The following is a 22,299-nucleotide window of genomic DNA, read 5'->3' on the forward strand; positions in this document are numbered from 1 at the left end:
AGATACACAGAATTGATCTCAGTGACACAGATTAGGCTCCGGATGCTAATGAGTCGACCTAATAAATACTTGCAGTACCAAAAACTAAAAATCAACTGCATTTAGACTGACAGTGATTTGTATTTCCAGCCCATGAGTGGTGTAGCTTGAGTTTTTCCCAGCACATATTCGCCACTACGAGGGCATAGTCAGAAACAACCATTAACTCTCATGTTTTATTCTTCAGGGCAATGTGAGTCCCCAATTTAACCTACACACTTTTTGCCAGATTGATTATAGAAAACGCACCCCACTCCTCTTTAAAAAAATATGCATTTGATTGGTCAAGTGTACAATTGTGGAAGAATGTCATAACAAATAGAGTTAATTACTTTTAAATCACTTTCAATCTAACTTTCCATCATTCATTCAGTCTCACACAAGGACAAGTATTAATGAGGAGAGAGGCAGAAGCTACATTCCCTTCATTAATGCTACAACACTATAAAACATTAACTACAGAATAAAGTTATTGGTACATCATACAAGCTCCTACAGTAATCCTGAATTAAATGTATGTTCAACAATTAAATATACAGAGTTAGTGTGCAAATATTGAACCTTTTCAGGGCTGTTCATTCAATCTATTTCAGCATTAGCATTTAAACTTGGGGAACATATTTTCCCATTAACTCTTAACAGTGTTTATATATCTTGTTTCAAAATCGATCACTTGGTTTGCTTCCATAACCAAAATATTAAAGGTGATATTTTCTGTGGGGCCCACCTCATTTCCAAATAATAGCTTTCTCATTAGAACTAATTCACAGACCTTGCAGTAATTTGGATGTTGCTTTTCAGAGCTAATTGCTGGGTCACCAACCCTGAAAATCAATCATGGCTCTGGAACGTTGGTGCTCCAATTAACAAAAAACGTGGCAGACAGAAGGTGGCACCGTCTTGACATCAGGAGTAACAGTAAAGTAAGTGATCCAAATGAAACCTGTTTAATATTTGTTATTGACTTCTTTTTTGCTTTGTTAGACGCACACAGCATCTAATGCTTTGTATGTTTTCCTCCCTGTTTTTAAGGAAGTTCGCTTCACTCTTGATAGATGTTCCAGTGCTATTATCATGGAGATGGAAGGTGTGGACTCATGGGCCATGACAGAGGACCGTTCAACCTGCGAAATCCGAGGGGTGACGCCCAATAGAGACAAGTGAGATCGATAATTAAATAACAGTTGTCTGAGCTGAGCAACACAATAACAAAGCGTCTGAATTCCAAAGGGAGCCAATAAGCTCAAAAGCCCCACAAACAAGCCAAACCTGCGAGGTTGTGTACTCTGTATTTAGGATTTATGAAACCATTAAAATCCTTCAGACATTTTTCTGTGGATGTACCTTCATGGATATTTGGTTTGTTCTAAGGCCGACTAGTGCAGTGGTGCTAATGAATTTTTAAAGAAAATACTCTATCTTAAAATTCCCCCTGAGTCAAAAGTTACACAAATATAATTTATCAGCTCTATCTCTTTATCCCTGCTCTAGTATCGCCACACTTTGTATACAGTAAAGCAGCTCTGCTCATATTTTCTATGTCCTCTAGATGATATTGAATGTGTTGAATAGACAGTGTATATATATATACACACACTGTATATATATATATATATATATACACACTGTATATATATATATATATATATATATATATATATATATATATATATATATATATATATATATATATATATATATATATATCAAATCAAATCAAATCAAATCAAATCAATTTATTTTTGTAAGGCCCAAAATCACAACAACAGTTGCCTCTGAGGGCCACAGGGAGAAATGAATCAACAATGTCTGTGGTGGCGATGGAGTCAGACAATGTCTGTGATGGCGAGGGACGATGTCCCAGGGTCCTCTGTCCTTAGACTCTCCTTCTCGGCCAGGAAAAACTACAAAAAAAACCTCTTTGGGAAAAAAGCGTAGAAACCTGGAGGAGTTCCAGTGAAGGAGAGATCCGACTCTCACAGACGGACAGACGGACACGAGGAGACTGGAGCTGGACCCACTCTTCAGGCAGATGAGGGACCGACTGAGGCGAACTGGACCCACTCTTCAGGCAGATGAGGGACCGTCGGAGTCGAGCAGGACCCACTCTTCAGGCAGATGAGGGACCGTCGGAGGCGAACTGGACCCACTCCTCAGGCAGATGAGGGACCGTGGGAGGCGAGCTGGACCCACTCTTCAGGCAGATGAGGGACCGTCCACATGGGGCAGGGACCACTTCACCAGGAGAGGGACATCTGGGTCCACAGGTCCTCAGGAGTGAGAGAAAGAAAAAGAAGGCGGTGAACAGTTTGCAAGTGGAATTAAAAAATAAATATTGTTTGATAGCATAAGTAGTCAGAAGAAGAGGATAGTGCTCAAGCTGTCATACTTCCCCCAGCACAGTTACTCCTAGGGCAGCGTAGCTGAAGCTGTGGGTTTATCTTTCTGTTCCTAACTACTCTGACCATAAGCGATTTCAAAGAGGAACGTTTTAAGCCTGGACTTAAATGAAGAGACTGTGTCAGCATATTTAACATGGGTCGGGAGCTGATTCCATAACACAGGGGCTTGGTAGCTAAACGCTCTACCTCCTACAGTACTTTTAGAGACTCTTGGCACCACCAGAAGGCCGGCATTCTGAGAGCGAAGAGCTCTGTTTGGATGATATGGTTCTATAGCATCTTTGAGGTAGGATGGGGCCATGTCATTTATGGCTTTGTAGGTCAAGAGTAGAATTTTGAATTTGATTCTGGACTCGACGGGGAGCCAGTGAAGAGACTTCAGCACTGGCGTAATGTGCTCTCTTCTTTTTGTTCCTGTTAGTAATCTTGCTGCTGCATTTTGAACCAGTTGAAAGCTTTTTATGGAGCTTTTAGGACACGCTGCAAGCAGGGAGTTACAGTAGTCTAATCTAGTCGTTACAAATGCATGGATAAGTTTTTCGGCATCACTTTTAGGCAGGATTCTTCTGATTTTGGCGATGTTGCGCAAATGGAAATAGGCTGTTTTACAAGCTTGATTTATATGAGCTTTAAATGAGAGCTCCTGGTCAAATAAGACTCCAAGGTTTCTTACAGTAGAACTGGAGGCTACACTGACATTGTCCAGTGTGACTATCTGCTCAGATAGAGCGTCTCGTAGATGCTTAGGGCCAAGCACAATGACCTCGGTTTTTTCAGGGTTAAGAAGCAGGTAGTTTAGTGTCATCCAGGTTTTTATCTCCTTCACACAAGTACTAAGTCTGTCTACTTGATCGCTCTGATCAGGTTTCATTGATAAATACAGCTGAGTGTCGTCTGCATAGCAGTGGAAGTTAATGTCATGCTTTCTGATAATGTTGCCTAATGGCAGCATATAAAGAGTAAACAGAATTGGACCGAGTACCGAACCCTGTGGCACACCGTGAATTACTTTAGAGCTTGGTGAGGAGCTCTGGTTTACATTAACAAATTGGAACCTATCAGATAGATAGGATTTAAACCAGCTGAGGGCTGTTCCTCCAACACCTACATCACATTCTAACCTCTGCAGTAGAATGTTGTGGTCAATGGTGTCAAACGCTGCGCTGAGGTCCAACAGAACCAGGATTGAGACCAGTCCATCGTCAGCGGCTAATAACAAATCATTTGTGACTTTAACTAGTGCAGTTTCAGTGCTGTGGTGGGCTCTGAACCCTGACTAACCCTATATATATATATATATATATATATATATATATATATATATATATATATATATATATATATATATATATATATATATATATATATATATATATATATATATATATATATATATATATCATATTATTATATCAATACTGCAATGGAGCAATGGTTTACGTGCAGGCAGGTGGAATCACTCTTCTAAATCTTATTACCCACTGACTCTTCTGTTCAATTTCTCAATGTACCTGCCTGTTGTATCTAGAGGGGAAAACCAGCTGATAAAATCCACAGATATAATCCTTAAAATACAAACTAATCTTTTCTGCCTGTGTGCTTCACGTAGCTTTCTCGTCTTACAGTTTTCTATTGCTAAGTTTGTTTTCCTGCACAGCAGTGCTGTGCTTGTACAATAAAACCCTTATGATTATTACTCTACATAAATCAGATACATTTATGGTCATACTACTACTTAACCTCAGACTCCTATTACAGAAAGTTTTAATTAACCTACATGAGTACACATTGCAAAGGATGATTGTTTGCTGTTTACAGGTCGGCGTTCACATCACTATTGTTAAAGCCAAAGAGCAAAAAAGCCTTATCTATCACTCATCTATTTTTTTTGTTAAGCAAACAACATAAGAATTGGATGCCACATTGGTGTCAGAGAAAGGCATAGTTCTGACAGCTTGGCTTGAAAAAATTGAATGTGTGAATTTTAACCATGACAGCCAATATAATGCGAGTGCCATTCCTCTCCTCGCATTCTCCATCTCTTCTTTCTATTACATCGCATTTTGAATGGAAGTATTGAAAAGTTGCCCTTGCTCTTGTCATTTACAATAAACAGAATGTTGTTGTTTTTTTTCTGCAGGTATCTGAATGGCAGTCATGTCCTGCAGCTGGGAGGGGTCAATGAGAACATCACATATGAATACCCACAGCTACAGTATAAGCACTACAGTGGATGTGTTCGAAACTTACTGGTGGATACCCAGGTATTGCAGCTCAATTGTCCACCTATGTCTTGCTTTAGGGCTTGTCTCTAAACCCCTGTTGTAGATGAATTACGTATTGATCTCTTCATTGTTGCCTATAAAATCTTTATCTCTTGGGTAAATGCTGATACAGGTGACAGGGGTCTTAACTCGAATGTTAATGTGAGCTCAAGGATTTACTTGAGAAGCTGATGAATACTTAAAATACTCCCCTTTGGCTATGAGAATAGGTTGTGTTCAACTTGTGCACTTTGTATATACTAAATATACATCAGCTATATGCCGCCTTGAAGCATTGGAACAATTTGCCAACAGATGAACTTTAATGAACAGAATATGTGTTTGTATGTAGTGTTTGGAGGCCTGAAAGAAAGGATGTGAGAGGGAGAGTATGAGAGAGAAATGTATCTGTATCTAGACTTTTGTTGAGTGATGTGACTCTGTAAGGTAAGCAGATGTGTTACTCTGATTGCTCTATTTATCCACATACTTAAAATTCAGTGCTCAAATACTTCCATGACATTCACCCGCTCAGGAACATCAGGTGTAAATTAGCAAACGTGTTATAACCTGGCACCAGCATCTGTCCTTTCACTTTGTCTTATGATATACAGTATTGTTGTGCACTGTCCCTGTACAAATAAAATAATACCTTACCAAATCATACCAGAGTTGTGTCCTTAGGCCGGTAGCTGGCTGGGCAATATGTCAAAATTAGATCATATCGTGCATGTTGTTTTGAAGATATCCAACAATTAAACCTCAAATATGAATTGTTTAAATGCATGTTTTAACACATTTCTGTTGGATTGACATATTGTCTGACTACCGTAACTACCGTTATTGGACTAGTCTCAAACAATTGTGAGATATTCATTTTTCTCCGTATTGCCCAGCCCTATAGGCAAGACACTTTGCCCACCTTGCAAAGTATGGATGCTGTGTGTGCATGAGTGGTGGTCAGAGGGGCAGATGTCACAGATTGGCAGTCTCACTTCTGTCAGTCTGTCCCATGGCAGCCGTGTCTACAATTGTAGCTTTCCACCACCAGATGTGACATTAAGGAATAATGCCGCGTAAAACAAATTTGACAGATCAAAAGCATGGTTATTATTATGCAATATATGTTTTTTTCTTACTCATCTTATGTTAACAGCGTAAAAGGGCATCAGTGTCCGTCCAATGTGTCATTAAATAATCATAAACCACTTTCATAAGAATATATAGAGTCAAATCACAAGATGGATTTGTGTGTCTCAAACGGCAATCACTTTACTCTTTACTCAGCCTCTGTGATTGCAAGGACACAGTATTCCATTCTTTTCACCCTCCACTTCACTAAATAGTTTCACCCTTTTATATTATTATTACACTTCTGTGCCTAATCCATGTTGCAACCCTGGAATTTCCCCATTGTGGGACAAATAAAGGTTATCTCATGTTTCTGTTTCTCTTTCCTCTTAAATCTAGCTGTATGACCTTGGTTCTCCGGCGGAATCTTCCAACACTATACCGGCCTGCTCTCTTGACGACGACCATTGCGACGACAAGGAACCGTTTCCTTCATGTGGCAACAGGGGGCGCTGTAGTGGTGAACTGAGCTCTTTTAGCTGTCTGTGTGAGGCCGGACTTTCGAGGCTGAAGTGTGAAAAATGTACGTTAACATTAATAGTTTTTTGTTTTTTTTACTGCTAAACAGAGGCGGGAGATGCATGAAAAAAAGGGATTGCATAGCAATTGAGAAGACTATTTATAATCTGTCTATAAATAGTATTAAAAGAAAAGGGTAAAGAAACCAAAACGTCTAGCATAATCTTCCAAACAAGGGTATAACATTATATTTTTGCCCCTTTATGGTCCAGTCACGTTTTGTGCTGGACTTGAACGTCAACCATGACATTTATAGATACATTTTAGCACATTTCTGATGCATTGTTAAAAATATTGTTTGAATATTGTTATTGCGACTATGCTAAAAGAATACTGAGATATTCACTTTGGATATCAACCCAAAGGCATTGCTTTGCTTGTGTAGAAAGACCACTTCACATCATGTAAAGAGTCATTGCAGCCAGTTTTCCCACTGCGATATGCCCATGTATTTCCTGTTTGACAGCTGAATTAATTGAACAAGTGTTTTTTTTCTATGTGCGTCTACGTTTGATGGACAAGCAGCTCCAGAGTTTTCCTTTGATGGACGCAGCCACATTCAATTCCAGTTCCTGTGGTCGCTCCCAGCGCGGCAGACCCGTGTCCAGGTGGGGGTCCGGACTCGCGCCCCCTCCGGTGTGATCCTCAGCCTCCTCTCCCAGGAGCAGAATGAATACCTGCGTTTAGAGGTGAGTCGTGTCGGCCACTCCTTTAGACCCTGACAGCTCTGATTGTTTTGTTTGTGAGCCTTAAAATTACGACGAGGGCCCGGACAATGATTGCAGCACATGGTTGTCAGGCAGAGAGTGAGTAATATCAGGGTTGGCGACATATGGGTGGATACTGTGGAGGCTGGTGATTGACACATGTATGTACTTGACAAGGTCTTTCAGTTAGTCCACAGAATGTTGCTATTGTTGTTATTATTTATTGTTGTTGTTATTTAAAACGTTGCCTTCTATATCTCAAAGCATTTCTTGTCTCTGGTTCTTATAGAGCTCAGGATTTAACACAAAACTACAGTTATTAACCAAATCCACCATGTTTGTGCATCAGCGTGCAAATAGAGAACAGTATAAAAAGTAAATCTGCTGGGTTACTACTACTACTACTACTACTACTACTACTACTACTATTTATCATACTACAGTGAGAGAATACTTTGGAAGTTTAGCCTTTAGCATCTTAAAATTTCCATTAGCTTCTGTGATGGGCGGCAACCCAATCTCATGCTCCATTTTCAAGTTCCAATCCCAGTACGTGCACTGCAATTTGAGAGCTGACGGTTCTTGGGAGAAGGTCAGATCTTGTGTTCTAATCTTGAAGTATTTGACACAGCGTGCTTTGAAAAGTGGGCCTAAAGTCGTGCGTACTCTGCGCCGCGGCCTCTGCCTGCACTCAGCGCTGCTCAGCTTCAGTTTGCCTAACCTCTCTAAGAGCACACTTGCTCTCGTCTGGTGTAAATTTTTGTCTCACTGACTGACAGACTAAAACTGAACAGCACCTGGACGTAAATGTCCTGTTAAAATTGTCGTTTTCAGAAATCACCCGGGTCAGTTGTTTTCAGTGAACTTGTCTCTGTTATGGCAGATTGTGCACCATCTTGTATTTGTGAGACAGTGATGCCTAAACTGTTGGCCTTGTTGTCTTGTTCTTTGTCAGAGATTCATATTACATAAGAAAAAACAACATTGTCCTCTCACATTTAGCAGGCCTGCACTGGCAGAGAAAGGAAAAGGCTGAAGCTTCTGCTGTGGCAGTGAATGTTCAGTGTTGACCAAACTGGTGAGCTGTATAAAATATCCGATGCTGTGTGCAGGAGAACGCTCAATGTTTTCAGCCCAGTTGTCTCAGAGCTCTTAGAAACACTTGAGCACAAGCCTGGTGTGTTAGCTGACAACAAGCCCTAATTTAAAGGGCTGTCTCTCACCCCTTTTTTTCTTGAGGGTAGATATGGGTTTGAGTGCACACTGAATAATTAACCACACTTTCACACAAAGGTTACCAAAGGCTATGTGGGCATAAACATTATATCATTCTCCCAGGAATACGGTGTCTCTGCAGAGAAAAACATTTTCTAATACAACCCATGATGGACTTTACTATTGTGGAAAACCGCTCCTCTTTTAAAGCTGTAATATGAACACAAATCTTTCATCTTATTTCTATATTTTTTAAAAATAAAAGCGAGGCTAGCTGTTTTGTGGCTCTGCACTTTTTCATGATCACTTAGAATATTGATCAGAATATTGATTGAGTTGTTGCTCATTTCTGTGACTTGTGAGCTGGAGGCGGCTGTGAGGAGACTTTAGATGTGTGTGCGTGTGCGTGTGTGTGTGTGTGTGCGCGTGTGTGTGTGTGTGCGCGTGTGTGTGTGTGTGTGTGCGCGCGTGTGTGTGTGTGTGTGTATGTGTGTGCGTGTGCGTGTGCGTGCGCGTGCGTGTGTGCCCACTGGGGTAGATGCATGCTGGGGGAGCAATAGTTAATATCAGTCAGGCCAGGAATCTGAATTATCGTACCCCACTGTTTCCAATTAAGCTTTGGACATGTACAAGCTGCAGTTATGAGAGGGCCTCATTGGTGTAGCCATTGTGTTCGCTCATCCTTAAGATAATTGTTTTTTTTCTTGTATACCTTCCCTTCGGGATGACTCCAGCTCCTGCCGCATCGCCTCTAAAAAGACTTGTGGCATCGTATCGGTTGAAGTCATTATCAGCACAGAATTTTCCATATGCTCCTGGCAGATTCACCCCGTTGAACAAGTTAAATTTCACAAAAATATTGCCTGACCTGACCTTTTTGCCTTTTCTTCTGTTCTTATGCTGTTGTATATTCAATCCCTAAACTAAGTCAGCAATAAAGCAAATGTGCTGTTGTGTTATTGGACAAGACACAGTACCAATCTCTATAGTCTAGGTTGCTAGATTACAAACCTCTTCAATTAAACTGCCTTGGTTACGTTGCTATTTTCCCTCCATTAAGAATCGATGGCATAAAAACGCTCTGTGCTGTATTTTTCAGGTTATCCAAGGTCTGCTGGCTGTTTTTTACAACCTCGGAGATGGAGACTACAACGTGACTCTCCACTCCTTTCGCCTTAATAATGGAGAGTGGCACGAGGTAGAGCTGGAGCGCTTCGGCCGCGAGTTCAGCCTGCGTGTGGACGGCGGCGGCGGTCGGCGCGAGGTCACCGCCTCTCTGGGCCGCGGCCACGAGCTAATTATCGACCAAGCGCTGGTGATGCTCGGCAACTCCTTTCCATCAGGACACAACCGCAGCTTCCTCGGTACGTGTCTTCTTAAAAAAGTTTAACCGGAGAAGACAGCTGGAAGTCAAGTGTAGATAAGTGACTAATTAACTAGAGTTTTAAATGAAATTCCTTTGTCGCCCGTTCCACTGGTTAAATTAACAAACACACACTTGATTTAGTAGTTACTTACCAGCTTGAGAAACTGCCAACGCCGCTTCGACCCCGTAGTTTGAAATAGATAAAGACATGAGCGCACTTGATCTGCATTTAGATCATGTGTCAGCTGCCATGCCTCCTGCAGAGTGAGCAAACTAACTGTGAGAGAGACTATCTAGTAAAGAAGAGCACGCTGACAGGTTGGCCTCGGGCTGTTTGTATGTGTGTTTGTGTGTACGCTGAGGTTACGTGCCGCTCTGCCCGCCAATGTCTAGGTGTGTCGGTGGGGTGTGTCTTTGTTTCTTGACTTCATATGTTAGCAGAGTGTAAATGTGTGTCCATAAAAGACGTAGCCCGAGGACTGGTGTTTCACTGTGTCTTTTAGCATTGAAGAATCTTTTCTCTTTGCACTCACTTGCGATGTCTGTCTCTTCAGGCTGTTTGCGGGATCTGAGGTTTAATGGGCGCTCTGTCCCGCTGGATGTGGAGCAGGCCACAGAGGGGCTCGTGGTGGTCACTTCCCAAGGCGTTTCCCCGAGATGCTCCTCCGACGCCTGCAAGAAACACCAGTGCTCCGCTCCCTTGGTCTGCGTGGACATGTGGAGACATCATGAGTGCAGGTGCTGTAAAGAACTCCAAAGAATAAATATGGATGTCAAGATTATTCGATTTAGCAATAGTCATGATTATTCAGATCACAATATAATCGTATGAAATTTAAAAGAATTATAATTGTGACAAAAATTCTGTATTTTTAGTTCAATCTATCGTTCCAAAAAATAGACCCAAATGTAAATAATCTGGATTTTTTGTCATATTTAACTTTATTTGGTTTTTCAGAAAGTTCCGTTTTGTGAAGCCGATCACAAACTTGAAGAATAGTAACATATCAGACCACGAGAATGAAAGAAAATTAAAGATTTAACTGTTGTTTTGTCACAGTCTCAATAATAGTGAATAATCATTGAATCATGATTTTTCCTCACAATTTATTTCACTAACCTTTATTTAACCAGGTAAGTCCCATTAAGATCAAGACCTCTTTTTCAAGGGTGACCTGACAATAATCATAACACTAACACCTCTCTGGTAAATGAGCTTACAATAAGCAGGCTTACTGTGCACAAGTGTCCTATGGCAAGTGCATCATAATATTACAAATAATAATGTCATATGTCATGCAAAAAACTATGAAAAACTGTTCATGCACAAAAACAATTTTTATTCATTACAATTGAAATAACAATGTATTCACATCAGGGTCAGGTTCAGGTCACTTTATTTATACTCGCAGAGAGAATTGACTTGGAGTTGGAGTTGGCTTCCATACATATATGAAACTGAGATAACCGTTACAAATACAGCAATTGACAACAGTTAACAATCTGCCATATGACTTCCAGCAGGTGGGGCCTCAGCGGGCTCCCTGGAGCTTTTCCAGAGTAATATGTGTGTGTCTAAGAGAATAACTCCCCTCTCTGAGTTGGAACTGTCCCTTTAAACTTGGCAGGCCCACTCAGTCTTCGAGCTGTAGTCCTGGACACTCAGCTCAGTGTGAGACTTTTCACACTGATGGAATATCCATAGACGATGATTGCACCACAGCCTCAGGTTATAAAGCTCTGTGAGAGGCAGGGGGCATGGCTCAATGATATTCAGAGGATATTTGAGGAAAATACACACAAAGGAATGCCCGTGCAAAGGCAATTTCAACTTCTCCATTTCAAACTAGATTTTTCTTTCCATTAGAGTACTGTCGGCCTTGTCACTTATCTTTCAAATCGGACATAAGAGGCGATGCACCTCAGAGATGTCTTTGTGGCCTCTTCGCTTCACAGCTGTGTCGACTGAAGTGTTCTTTTTGTCCGCTGTATTCCCAGATGTGCCCTGTCCTTCTTTCATTTTGCCTTCTGACATTCCTGCAGGTGCCCGCCCGGCCACCTGACCAAGGAGAGCCCCGTGGGTAAAATGTGTGTCTACACTTTATGTGCCAGCCGCCCTTGTCGTCATGGCACCTGCGTCCCACACTCGCCCTCGCGCTACTCGTGCCACTGCAGCCCGGGCTACAGGGGGCGCCACTGCGAGGTGGCCCTGGCCCTGTTCCGCGACGAGGGCAACAGCCTCAGCCTCAGCTCCATGTTTGCCATCAGCATCTGCGTCATGGCATTTCTAGGTAGCTATGCTGAATATGTGCTCTTTTATTTGTGGTGACACGATACTCATCTTCTTGTACGTCTCATAACATCTAATATGTATTTTTATTTGCCTTCAATATCGTCCATCTTGTTTGATTTTATCTATCTGTTGTTGTATACTTGTCTATTTTTTGTATGGTGTTTGTTTTTATGTGCCTTCTGCTGTATTTCTGTTTTCCATCTGTTTGTTGAGCCTGTTCACACACACTTGTCTCTGTATTGATCTCTTGAGTTGTGCCGGATGTGATTTTCCATGGAAGGTTTGTGGGAACATGAAACAAATATCTGCAGTGGAGGGGAACGCGATGGAGAGAACACGCTGTGTCTTAATTTGAGATTCACAGGGAAACCGTGAAAGTCCCCGGAGAATCTGTGGCTTTCTTTATATGTTTTTCTTTATTCTTCATCACTTCCGTCTCCCTGTCTCCTCTGCTGTTCTGGCTCCAAGTCAATTTCCATCTCTTTGCTACTTTTGATCCATCACACTTTTATGTCCCACTGTCCACTCATTTCCATTTTTCAATGCATTTAGGATTTTTTTAATTTCTCTTTTCATTGTACATGTATTTCTCATGCACTAGACTTTGTCACAGATTATACAGCATTGATCTGTAAAGTACCACAACCTTCACTAGGTCTGCTGCCGTGGTTCCATACCATTTTAAAACTCCCATTTGTATTGGAATGTTCGGTTTTAACGTGGAGAAAAAACTGTATTTCTTTGCTTTTTATTCTTCTATTTTGTTATTGTATAATGTTAAAATAAATAAAAAATCTTACACAGATAAGCCATAATTCTAACCAGAGGTGGGTAGGTCTCAGTTACAATTATTTGAGTAACTTTTTAAAGATATTAAACTGTAAACAGAGTAATATTGAGCTTGAAGTAACAGTTCTCGTACTTGAGTCAAAGTTTTGGTTATTCTTCCCACAAGTGACTAAAAACAAATACAATATAATGATAAATGATTTAAACATTTCTTAAACCGCTCTGTCAGACATGATTTAGTATTTCTCATTTTTGTGTCTTCCCTTTGAAAACACAAGATTCATTTAATGTTTTACCCTTCCAAACATAAACTTCAAACAATATTGTTACACCTGGACAGTTACATTTACTCTTACTTCAGTGGTACTTGTTTGCGTGCACTATTTGGCCACTCTATCCACCTCTGGTTATAACACTCAGTATAAACAGTTCACAAGGTCATTGAGAGCGAATGAATACTGAGCAGAATAACGGTTCATGTTGTGGACGAAGATTCTAACACTTGCCCTGAGAGATTGCCGGAGACTTTAGAGGAGATATAGTGAATCTGGGGAAAAGCCGTCTGCTTTTGAAGAGGAGATGATCTGATCTGCCCTTTGATGCCTAAAAAGGTCATAGGTTCACCAATGTAAGTGCAATTTGTGACGCATCCAAATACGAATGCCTCTTAGTTTGTGTAGTCTGTTCTCAGGGGCTCCCGACAGATACATTTTTTATTATGTGTTTCACGTTAGGCAAGATTTTCAGTCTGCAGCGCACAGAGCGAAAATACCTTCTTTCTAATAATTACGGGCTGAAGAAAACATTCCACAAACAGAGACAGACAGACCTGTGTGTGATTACGTGAGAGTCTTTGCGCAAGAAACACGATCAAAAACCCAAAACCAGGGCTAGAACTGGACCAAACCAAGTCCACACCAGAACTAGATTTAGCTGAAATCAGGATCGATGATGTAGTACATTTTGTGGAGTGTATTTTTAATATTTAGTGAATAGATGTAGAGGGTGTAGAAGTGTATGAACTAGCATATTTGTACATTTTGAATATAATAAAAAGGCAACTATAAAGAAGCAATCAAATAAAATATTTTCCTTGAAATTCTTGAAAAAAAGACATGTATAGTATTTGTTGTATATTTAACAATAACAATTATTTTGAAAAATATATTTAAATTAAAGTTTAAAGATGAATATGACGCATATTTGCTCTGTTTTGTTATTATTTTAAGTGGCTGGTAAACATGAATAATGATAATAATATCTAAAACATCATATTTGTAAGTAGTTTATACTAGAGCAAAAGCAACACGATACAACATACTTTAGTGTCCCCTTAGGTAAAAGTGTCTCGTGGAACAATGCATACATCTATACATCAATTTGAAGTATCGATAAGGGCTGAACAGGGCATCATAACTCAGTTGTTGTTAATAATGTGGTCTGTAACTGTTTGTGTGTGAGTGTCTTTCATGTTCCTTTGCTCACACTATCCTCAGCAGTGCCACATCAGTGTTTATGAGTCTTTCTGTCAGAGACGGGCTTATAAAACGCTCGGCCAATTCAATGCACAGTCACTGGCTCTATAACTGACTCAATGCTCCCTCCTGGCATGTGGCAAGTATTTGGACATCAGTTATCCTGACACTCCAGAGTGAAACATATAAAGCAGTTTTTCAATATTTGATAATGAATTCAAAGATGATGAAGTGCAGCCTTGGCATCAGTCATGAAAATTCATGTATTGGTTGCATGCTAAGTCCAAGGAGCTTCACAGTTTGGCAAGTAGCACACACCGAACATTGGACTGAAAATAATGATTCATATTTAGATTGATGTCATTTTGAAATATCCTGTAAAAGAAATATCTGGGCTTTTTAGATTTTTTCTAAATTGAAAGTATTGAAAGCACTGCTCATACCTCAACTGTTGTTACTCTCCCAAGATAAAGTTCTATAATTCTCCTTTACTTGAGTCTTCGTCCAATAGCCTTTGTAATTGAGACATGGCTTAGTTCAGTGCAGTGATTGTTTATTGAATATGTGTGTGTGTGTATTTTGCTCTTGTTTAATGAGGACCCTGATCACCTCTGGAGCCACTAGTGCCTCCACATGAAAACACCCCACGCTAAGCGGAGACTGCTGGCTGGGTGCTAAATTAAAGGGGGACTCCTTCTCTGCCTCAACGTGCATTAAAAGTTAAAACGTTCATCTATTATTAAGTTTTACACAAGCCGTCACAGAGGGAGCAGAGTGTGAGTTCAGTGCATGCTATTGACAAAGGCAGACGCACTCATGTCGGCCCATGCCTCATTAGCCCAGAATCAAATTCAATTTTCCCGAAGAGCGAGAGAAATGAGCTTCCTGTATGCATTCCGATGCCAAGACACCATGTAAAGTGCCTAGTTTCTCTTCCCCTAAAAGACTTATAAATAAATGATTTTATTTTCAACTCATTCCATTTCACCTGTCTCGTTTTCTGCCTTCTGCCTCTTCCTTACGTTTTTCATCACCAACTGATCCTGCTCATTATATTTCCTTATTTACATCTCTGCTTAGGCAAAGAAAGGCTTAAAAGCGTTTGCGGTTGCAGATTGTTTACACTTGCGCGCTTCTATTATACCGGCCCCGTCTACGCTCCTAAGAACTGGTCGTAGTAACAGTGAAAGGGGCCAAAGAGGCAGCAGCATTATAGATTGATGAATGACTGAGATGTTAGTTCTCCACACTGAGTGATATTGATCTCTCTGGACATGCACACACCAGTTGAGTGCAGTCGTGGCTCCGGGCATGCGGTCGGGGGGGTTCTCAAACGCTCGTCTGTGTATGTTTACCTGTGTGCGCTGCGTAGTATTGAACCCTGCCAGAAATGCGCTCCGTTCGGGCTAAGTGAGGTGGAGGGTCTGGGGTGCGCTGCTGCCTGCGGGATGCCTCTCCGAGCGGCTAATTCTGGAGGCAACAGGGGCCGGCCCCCGCTCATCGAGATTCAGCCGTTTTCTGCATCGAGTTTCAACGCACAGATGAAGCCATTGGGTCAAAGCTGATCGATATCCTTCTCCCTCAGCCCGTACTGGGTTTGACCGCCTCGGGAACGAGAGGGGGAAGCTGCTAAGCCTGATATTGCTTTGGTATATGAGAGCAGCATAGTAATGGGGACACAGTGACACCAAACCCATATTTTAACGCAAAAAGTGTAGGTTGTGTTCACGTAAGGTCGCAATATTTTAACTGCTCATAGTTTGCTGCAGGGCAGGTGGGAGTTCTTTGGTTGAATTTGCTGTTTAGTTTGTCAGATTGCAGAGGCTTTGGCCGGGTTTATGGTTAATGTCACTGTAATTACTGGGCTAACAAATCCTTAAGGAACTATTGTAATCTGGCTTTATTCATTTCACATTTATTCCGAGCATTTACAAGGTTTTAAAATGCAAAATCAATCATAATGCAACGTGGACAATACTAAAGGAAAACTAAAGGTGGATTATAGTATACAATAAAGTGTTGTGTACTGCTCATCAACAATATCACATACACAACAATTATGTCACAGTAAACACATCTATTGATATTAATTCTCCTTGTGTCAAACATTTATGATTGACACATTTTAAACCACAATATTTGAGGAAGGTTGGGTCTGGTTAGTACTTGGATGGGAGACTTTTGGGAAGTAGTGGAAATATTGACAAAAAATCATATCTCAACAGTTTTGGAATGATCTTATAACAAAATGTTCACAATGGATCAGGAATGTGCTAAAATATGTTTGTAAAAGTATCACACAAAACATAGATAGACCATAAAATTAAGCACAAAAGAGCAGAAATATCACTTAATTTCCGTCCCACATTACACTGGATGTTTCTGTATCTTTTCGAGGTCATTTATGATAGTTTTTATTATAGATGATACACTGATACAATATAGAAGAAATTCCAATTTTGCAGTTCTCCAGTTTTTATATAATTGTTTTAAATATATTACATCCCACCTTTAGTCCTTGGGCAAGACACTTAACCCACTTTGCCTTTAGGAGCGTGAGTGAGTGGTAGAATTAGCAAACTTTCTATATCAACTAAAATGGCGAAATATCCTCCAAAATATCATCTATAAACAGGAAATACATTTTTAATTGAGACACCACTTTTTCGCCCGAACACTACCTCTAAGGGAGTCGTTGTTCCTCCTTCATTTATGAGCACCATCAGCCTGTTAGTGCCACCCAAAAGCGCAGTCGACATGTTCTTTTTCAAAGCAATTACTTTACAAACACAGACTTATGTGGAGACCCCAGCTCTCTCTGTAGACTTCCAATTAAACTGTCATTAACACCACCTTGTATTCCAGTTAGAGCTCATCGTGAATGAGAGAAAACGAGACAGGGGCCAGACAACAGGCATGTGAACGACGAAAAGCCAAGAAAAGTAAAGAAAATAAAGAAGTGCTTGAACACAGTAGGCGTTTCTGTTGAGGGAAACACAAAAACAAAATTAAGCTGATAAAAAGCAACTTGAGTCAAGTGAGAACAGGTAAAAATAGATAGTGAGGCAGAGAGAGGGAGTGAGAGGGATGGCAGATGGGAGGAAAATATTGGTTGAGATTAATGGACTTTAAAGGTCAGTGCAGCATGTTGTATAATTCAGCACACAATAGCCGTGATTGATGTGTGTGCTTTAGGACCTTTTCCTGCTCGCCTCCTGCAGCATTCCCTCTCCGTGTCGGGCCGTGCCACTGTGGCTTTGGCGTTTAACTGGGAGGAATACACATTGGCCTAATGGCTTTCTAAGGAACTGCAGCATTTGATAAGACAGGAAACAACAACTTCAAAGGCAAAAGGTGTTCAGGAGATATGTCATTAATATGTCTTTACTGTGCATGTGAGGTGAGCTGGACGATCAGAATAAATCAAATGAATGTGATGTGAAAAGCCCTTTTACTCAGACAGCGTTGCCTTTTTCTAAATTATAAATTGAATGCAAGGATTTCACTTTGAAGATTAGCCGTTATATTACCCATTCACAGCTCAAGTCATTTTTAATCACTGTTTTATTTCTCCTTTTATTCAAATCATCACTTTCCGATCACGTTGTAAATCTCATTGACACCCCAAAGATGTGTTTTCTGTGCACACTCCATGGATTTAATTAAGCACAAGTGCTCCTGCTGGGCTGTTAACCCGCTCTCTGGCGCCCCCCAGTGCTGATGCTGGGCCTGTTCCTGTACTCGTGCTGGAGGAGACACAAGGGGCTGAAAGAGGGTGTGTACCACGTGTCCGCGCACCACGGCGAGTGGGAGGACATCCGGGAGAATGTGCTTAACTACGACGAAGAGGGCGGAGGAGAGCAGGATCAGGTAAATGTGCTGTTATTTACTTATTTAACACTGAAAATATTCTCTTTTTTTTTTCTTTTTCTTTTTTATCTCTTATGAAACTTTTGGACTTGATGCTGCAGGCTGACCAGCTAAAATCTATCTGAAGTTTATGATGAATTAAATACATATCAAGGGGGCAGACACTGTTTCATGCTTGTCTGGCTAAATAATAGTAGTTTATTCAAATTATCCAACAAAATTGATCTAAATTAATAGTTACAAAGGTATGAAAAGCTTCTCCTGAGAAAAAAAACAGCATACACTTTTTTGACAGCCAAATATAATAAAAACAGCATTGTACAAAACCCTGGAGAAGGTTAAAGGTCTGATTTAGGGTCTGCCGCCTGATTGTATCCATGGAGATGTCACTGCTTTGCTGGATGCACCACAGTATGGCATTAGATGTGTCTATTTAGCCTTTATTTCATTATAGTGGTGTTGTTATTTGTCAAAATACGTTGACGAACATCTATTGTTGTTATTTGTCAAAATACGTTGACGAACATCTATTTTTACTGTGAGTGGGGTCACCTTTCCACGGCTCTGACATGTAACTTGCCATCACCTGCTTGTCTCCATGGTGATGTTAAAGTTCAAAGCAGAATGACCAAACCTCTCTAGATGTTAATGTAAATGTTGTTTTTCCCCCATAAAGTGCATTGTAATAATAGAACTCTGTGACACAAATCAGACGACAGCACGCTCTCTTCATCTAATAAAGTATGTTATAGAGGGCAAACTTATAAGAAAGAGCCTTTTGTGTGGGATGAGACCTGAATGGCTGTGCGCTGAGGGTCCATCCTGCTTCACTTGTCCTGAAAACGCCGTTCTAAAGCAGTGCGAGTTCCCAAAATGTCATGCGTGAATGCCAGCGATGTGCCACAGTGTTTGTGGGAGCGAGGAGCCAGGAAGTTAGACAGATTCTACCTACTTTCTATTTCATGGTTTGAAATTCGGGTTACTCAGCTTTAATGTCATACTTTGGAACGTTGCTCGCACATCACCCTGGAGATGAGCAGGTGGCGGACCCTCCATCGGAAAAGTTACAGAGTGCACCTTTAACTCTACCAAAACGCTGTTGTGAATGAGGCTATAATTCCACTGGATTCACAGAGATAGTGGAGTAAAGACATGACTTAACTCTTAACATCCCTCTCTTCGCTCCAACAGCTCACATCTCACTCGGATCAAATTAATATTCCGAAATGTGACTTAGAAGACAGAGGAACTGCCCAGACCGCTCATCCTCCGCTCTCCGCTGAAAACGGGAAAAGAAAATACCCCTAAATTCGAGTGAAGAGATCAAGAATGCGTACTTTGAGTTCAAAGTTTGCAGACTATTTTCTTGATCCCTTAAATGTACTTAAATTCCCCCATAGCAACCCGCTCTGACAGTTTCAGGTTATACATTATTCCAGTTTGATGGGGCAGCATATTTAAAAGCCTTTTTCTGCCCAACTCCACTCCCACTCTGGGGAACACTATTTATAGTACGTTTGGCAAGTGCATATTAATTCATCTTTGCATCCGTAACTGCACAGTTTAAAGAGCATTCCTGTGAAATCCACTCATCACATTGTAACGTATATTTAAAGTCTTTTTATTGGGCTGTTTGCTTATAATAACTTCATTACGAAACACACGTGAACTCGTTTTATTATGCAGGTGCTTTCAGGTTGAAACTTGAATATTTCGGCTCAGGAGACATCACGGTGTGAGTTAATTAGTTGAAATTGAGCAACTACACACCAATAGCTAATGCCTCTGTTGTAATTGGGACGGTAATAGCATTTTCCCAGAATTGCAATCAGATAATTAATTACTTGCTTGAATAATCAATAGTTGCGCTGTTGGCAACATGTCTCTGTTAACATGGATCTCGACTTGTGAGAGGTTTATTTTAACGTAGAAGCCGTTTACGTCTACTGCAGATTGTCGTGTTGGCTGTAGTTGTGCTGTGGATTTTAATGAATAGGATGAAAATGAAGGGTGGGCGATGTTGAGAAAAATGAATACCTATAATAATATTTCATTTATTTTTTTTGCATTATATTATGGTAATGAGACTGTAATGTGCTAAAATGTGTCTGTAAATGTCTTGGAATCGCACAAAACGTGAATGGACCAGAAAATTAATCACAAAAGTGCAGAAATATCACTTGATTTGTCATTGTAGGTCATTTTGAACTGTTTTACCGGTAATTATAGATGATCTATGTACTTGCTATTCTAATTTTACATATCTCCAAAACAATAATTGTGATTTAGGGATGTTTAGATTCTTAGGTTGATCGCTAATCATGATTATTCAGGTATAATCTTAAAGAATTAAAAATCATGACTTTCAGAAGCAAATTCAATTAAGTCCAAAAAATACATCTAAATTTTAAACTTTTTCAACATCAACATTCAAATTACAATTACAACATCAATTTTATCAGTGTGATTTTGTTTGGGTTATAAACTTGAGGAACATGTTGGGATGAAAGAAAATGAAAGATGTCGCTGTTAGTTCGTCATGATCTCAGTAATCGTCAATAATAATTACATAGTTGTGTTTTTTTCCCATCGTGACGCTAACATTGTATCTTGTAACATCCCAGTTTTTCCCAGTCACCTCTAATGCTGACTCTCTTTACTTTGTCGCTGTACCCCCAGAACGCCTTCAACATGGCGGAGCTCCAGCGGTCTCTCCAGGCCAGCCCCGCACAGTCTCTCCGCTACAGCTACCCGCAAAGCATCATCTCCTACCCCAAGCTGTCCCAGGAAAACAACAACAAGAAGACCTTGCCAAACGGGAACGGAAACGCCGCCATTGCCTTGCGTCTCGCCATGCCCTCCTCGGAGACTGAGACCTTACCCTCGCCACTGACTTTCCGGCGTTCCCAGAAAACTCTGTCCTTCTCCAGCCAGGACTTGGCCCGCTACCTGTGCGAGGTGATCAGGGACATGGATCACCCGGGGGAGTTGGGTACCATGACAACGCCGCGCCGCCCCAAAGGCAAAGAGCGGGGCCTGGCGGCGGTGCGCTCCCTCAGCTCCCTCAGCACTGCTCAGGGTTCAGAAGTGAGGCAGCAGAGCGGACGGGCGGACAGGTTCAAAACGCTCAAGGCCGTGGTGAGCGATTTGAGGGGGGGGGACTCCAGGACGGCGGAGGGTCAGAGGGACAAGGCCAAGGAGAGCAGAGGGCAGCTCAACTGTGAGAAGAGCGGCTGAGCCTGAGTGGGATAAACACTGGGCCGAGTCGAGACGGGGGGTGCTGCTAATCTTATTCCGAAGGGAGATGATGATTCAATGCGAAAAGACTGGAGTCGGAGGTTGCTATGGTCTATGTGAAGTCTGTATATGTACTGTATTGATTAAAATTTGAACAATAACCCTCTTTGATAAAAAAAATGTTTACCAATGAATGAGAAATGTAATTTATTGTTTACTCGGCATTGCACTGTACAGTATTTATTCCACAGAAAGCACTTTTGGGAAGCGCCTGTGTCGGAGCTTTTCATGTCATCAGACTCTTAAGAGTAATGTGCGCGAGGAAGAAGGCAAATGAGTTTCCCGGGAGACGCTGCCACATCCCTTCGGTTGTTAATGACTCATGAAATTGTTTATGTGACAAAATGATTTTGTTTCATTTGTATTATCTATTTCCTTTTAAATAAATGAATATCTTTGATAATATTTGGAGCTTGATCATGTTCCAGCACGGGTTCAGATTAGCGATTAAAATCTTGTGTTTCTTTGAAGTTCAAATTCACTCTTATGATCAAATGCCGGTCACAGTGCAGTGCTATTTCTCCTTTTTTGAATTTATTTTTTTGCTATCAAGATTATCAAAGGACTAAGGAATAAGATGTCTTTGTTATGACAGACACATACTTATTGCTTCTAAGTACTTTCAATTTGCTTTCCTTAGCTTCTCTCCTGGCATTGATTTAGAGGACAAAATGCATCACTTAGGCATAACATCTGTTCCAATCAGCCCGTAAAGATCATCTCCTGAAACAAGAAGCTTTTATGAGAAGGGGAACAAAGTCAAATTGAGGATCAATCATTCATGCCCGGCGCTTATAGCCTTCTGACCTGAGCTTCTGGGGATCTCCAGTCTGAAGTCAGAAGCGGCAGGGGTCCCAGCAGCCCGCCCCACACCATATGTAATTGGCTGGCATTACTGCAGTTAAACAGCTGTGACACTGGAGCAAACCGCT

At 40.9% G+C, this 22,299-nt stretch overlaps 1 protein-coding gene across 2 annotated transcripts in view; it reads left to right on the forward strand.

Annotated features, from left to right (window-relative positions):
• LOC140348459 (neural-cadherin-like) overlaps nucleotides 1-21,772 on the forward strand; it is a 96,951-nt gene extending 75,179 nt beyond the window's left edge. Inside the window, exons 24-33 of one of the 2 annotated variants that reach the window (XM_072434395.1) lie at nucleotides 841-962; nucleotides 1,072-1,199; nucleotides 4,582-4,705; nucleotides 6,176-6,359; nucleotides 6,878-7,044; nucleotides 9,377-9,641; nucleotides 10,198-10,381; nucleotides 11,687-11,934; nucleotides 17,916-18,070; nucleotides 20,750-21,772. In XM_072434395.1, coding sequence (XP_072290496.1) covers nucleotides 841-962; nucleotides 1,072-1,199; nucleotides 4,582-4,705; nucleotides 6,176-6,359; nucleotides 6,878-7,044; nucleotides 9,377-9,641; nucleotides 10,198-10,381; nucleotides 11,687-11,934; nucleotides 17,916-18,070; nucleotides 20,750-21,307 — 2,135 coding nt within the window. In that variant the 3' untranslated portion in view covers nucleotides 21,308-21,772. The remainder of the gene's footprint in view (nucleotides 1-840; nucleotides 963-1,071; nucleotides 1,200-4,581; nucleotides 4,706-6,175; nucleotides 6,360-6,877; nucleotides 7,045-9,376; nucleotides 9,642-10,197; nucleotides 10,382-11,686; nucleotides 11,935-17,915; nucleotides 18,071-20,749) is intronic. The other variant, XM_072434396.1, reaches the window with a different exon arrangement.
• Nucleotides 21,773-22,299: the final 527 nt, after the last annotated feature.

This window comes from Eucyclogobius newberryi, unplaced genomic scaffold, assembly GCF_026437365.1.
Source record: "Eucyclogobius newberryi isolate DKJ021-1_F unplaced genomic scaffold, fEucNew1.0.hap1 SCAF_7, whole genome shotgun sequence".
Classification (NCBI taxonomy): Eukaryota; Metazoa; Chordata; class Actinopteri; order Gobiiformes; family Gobiidae; genus Eucyclogobius; species Eucyclogobius newberryi.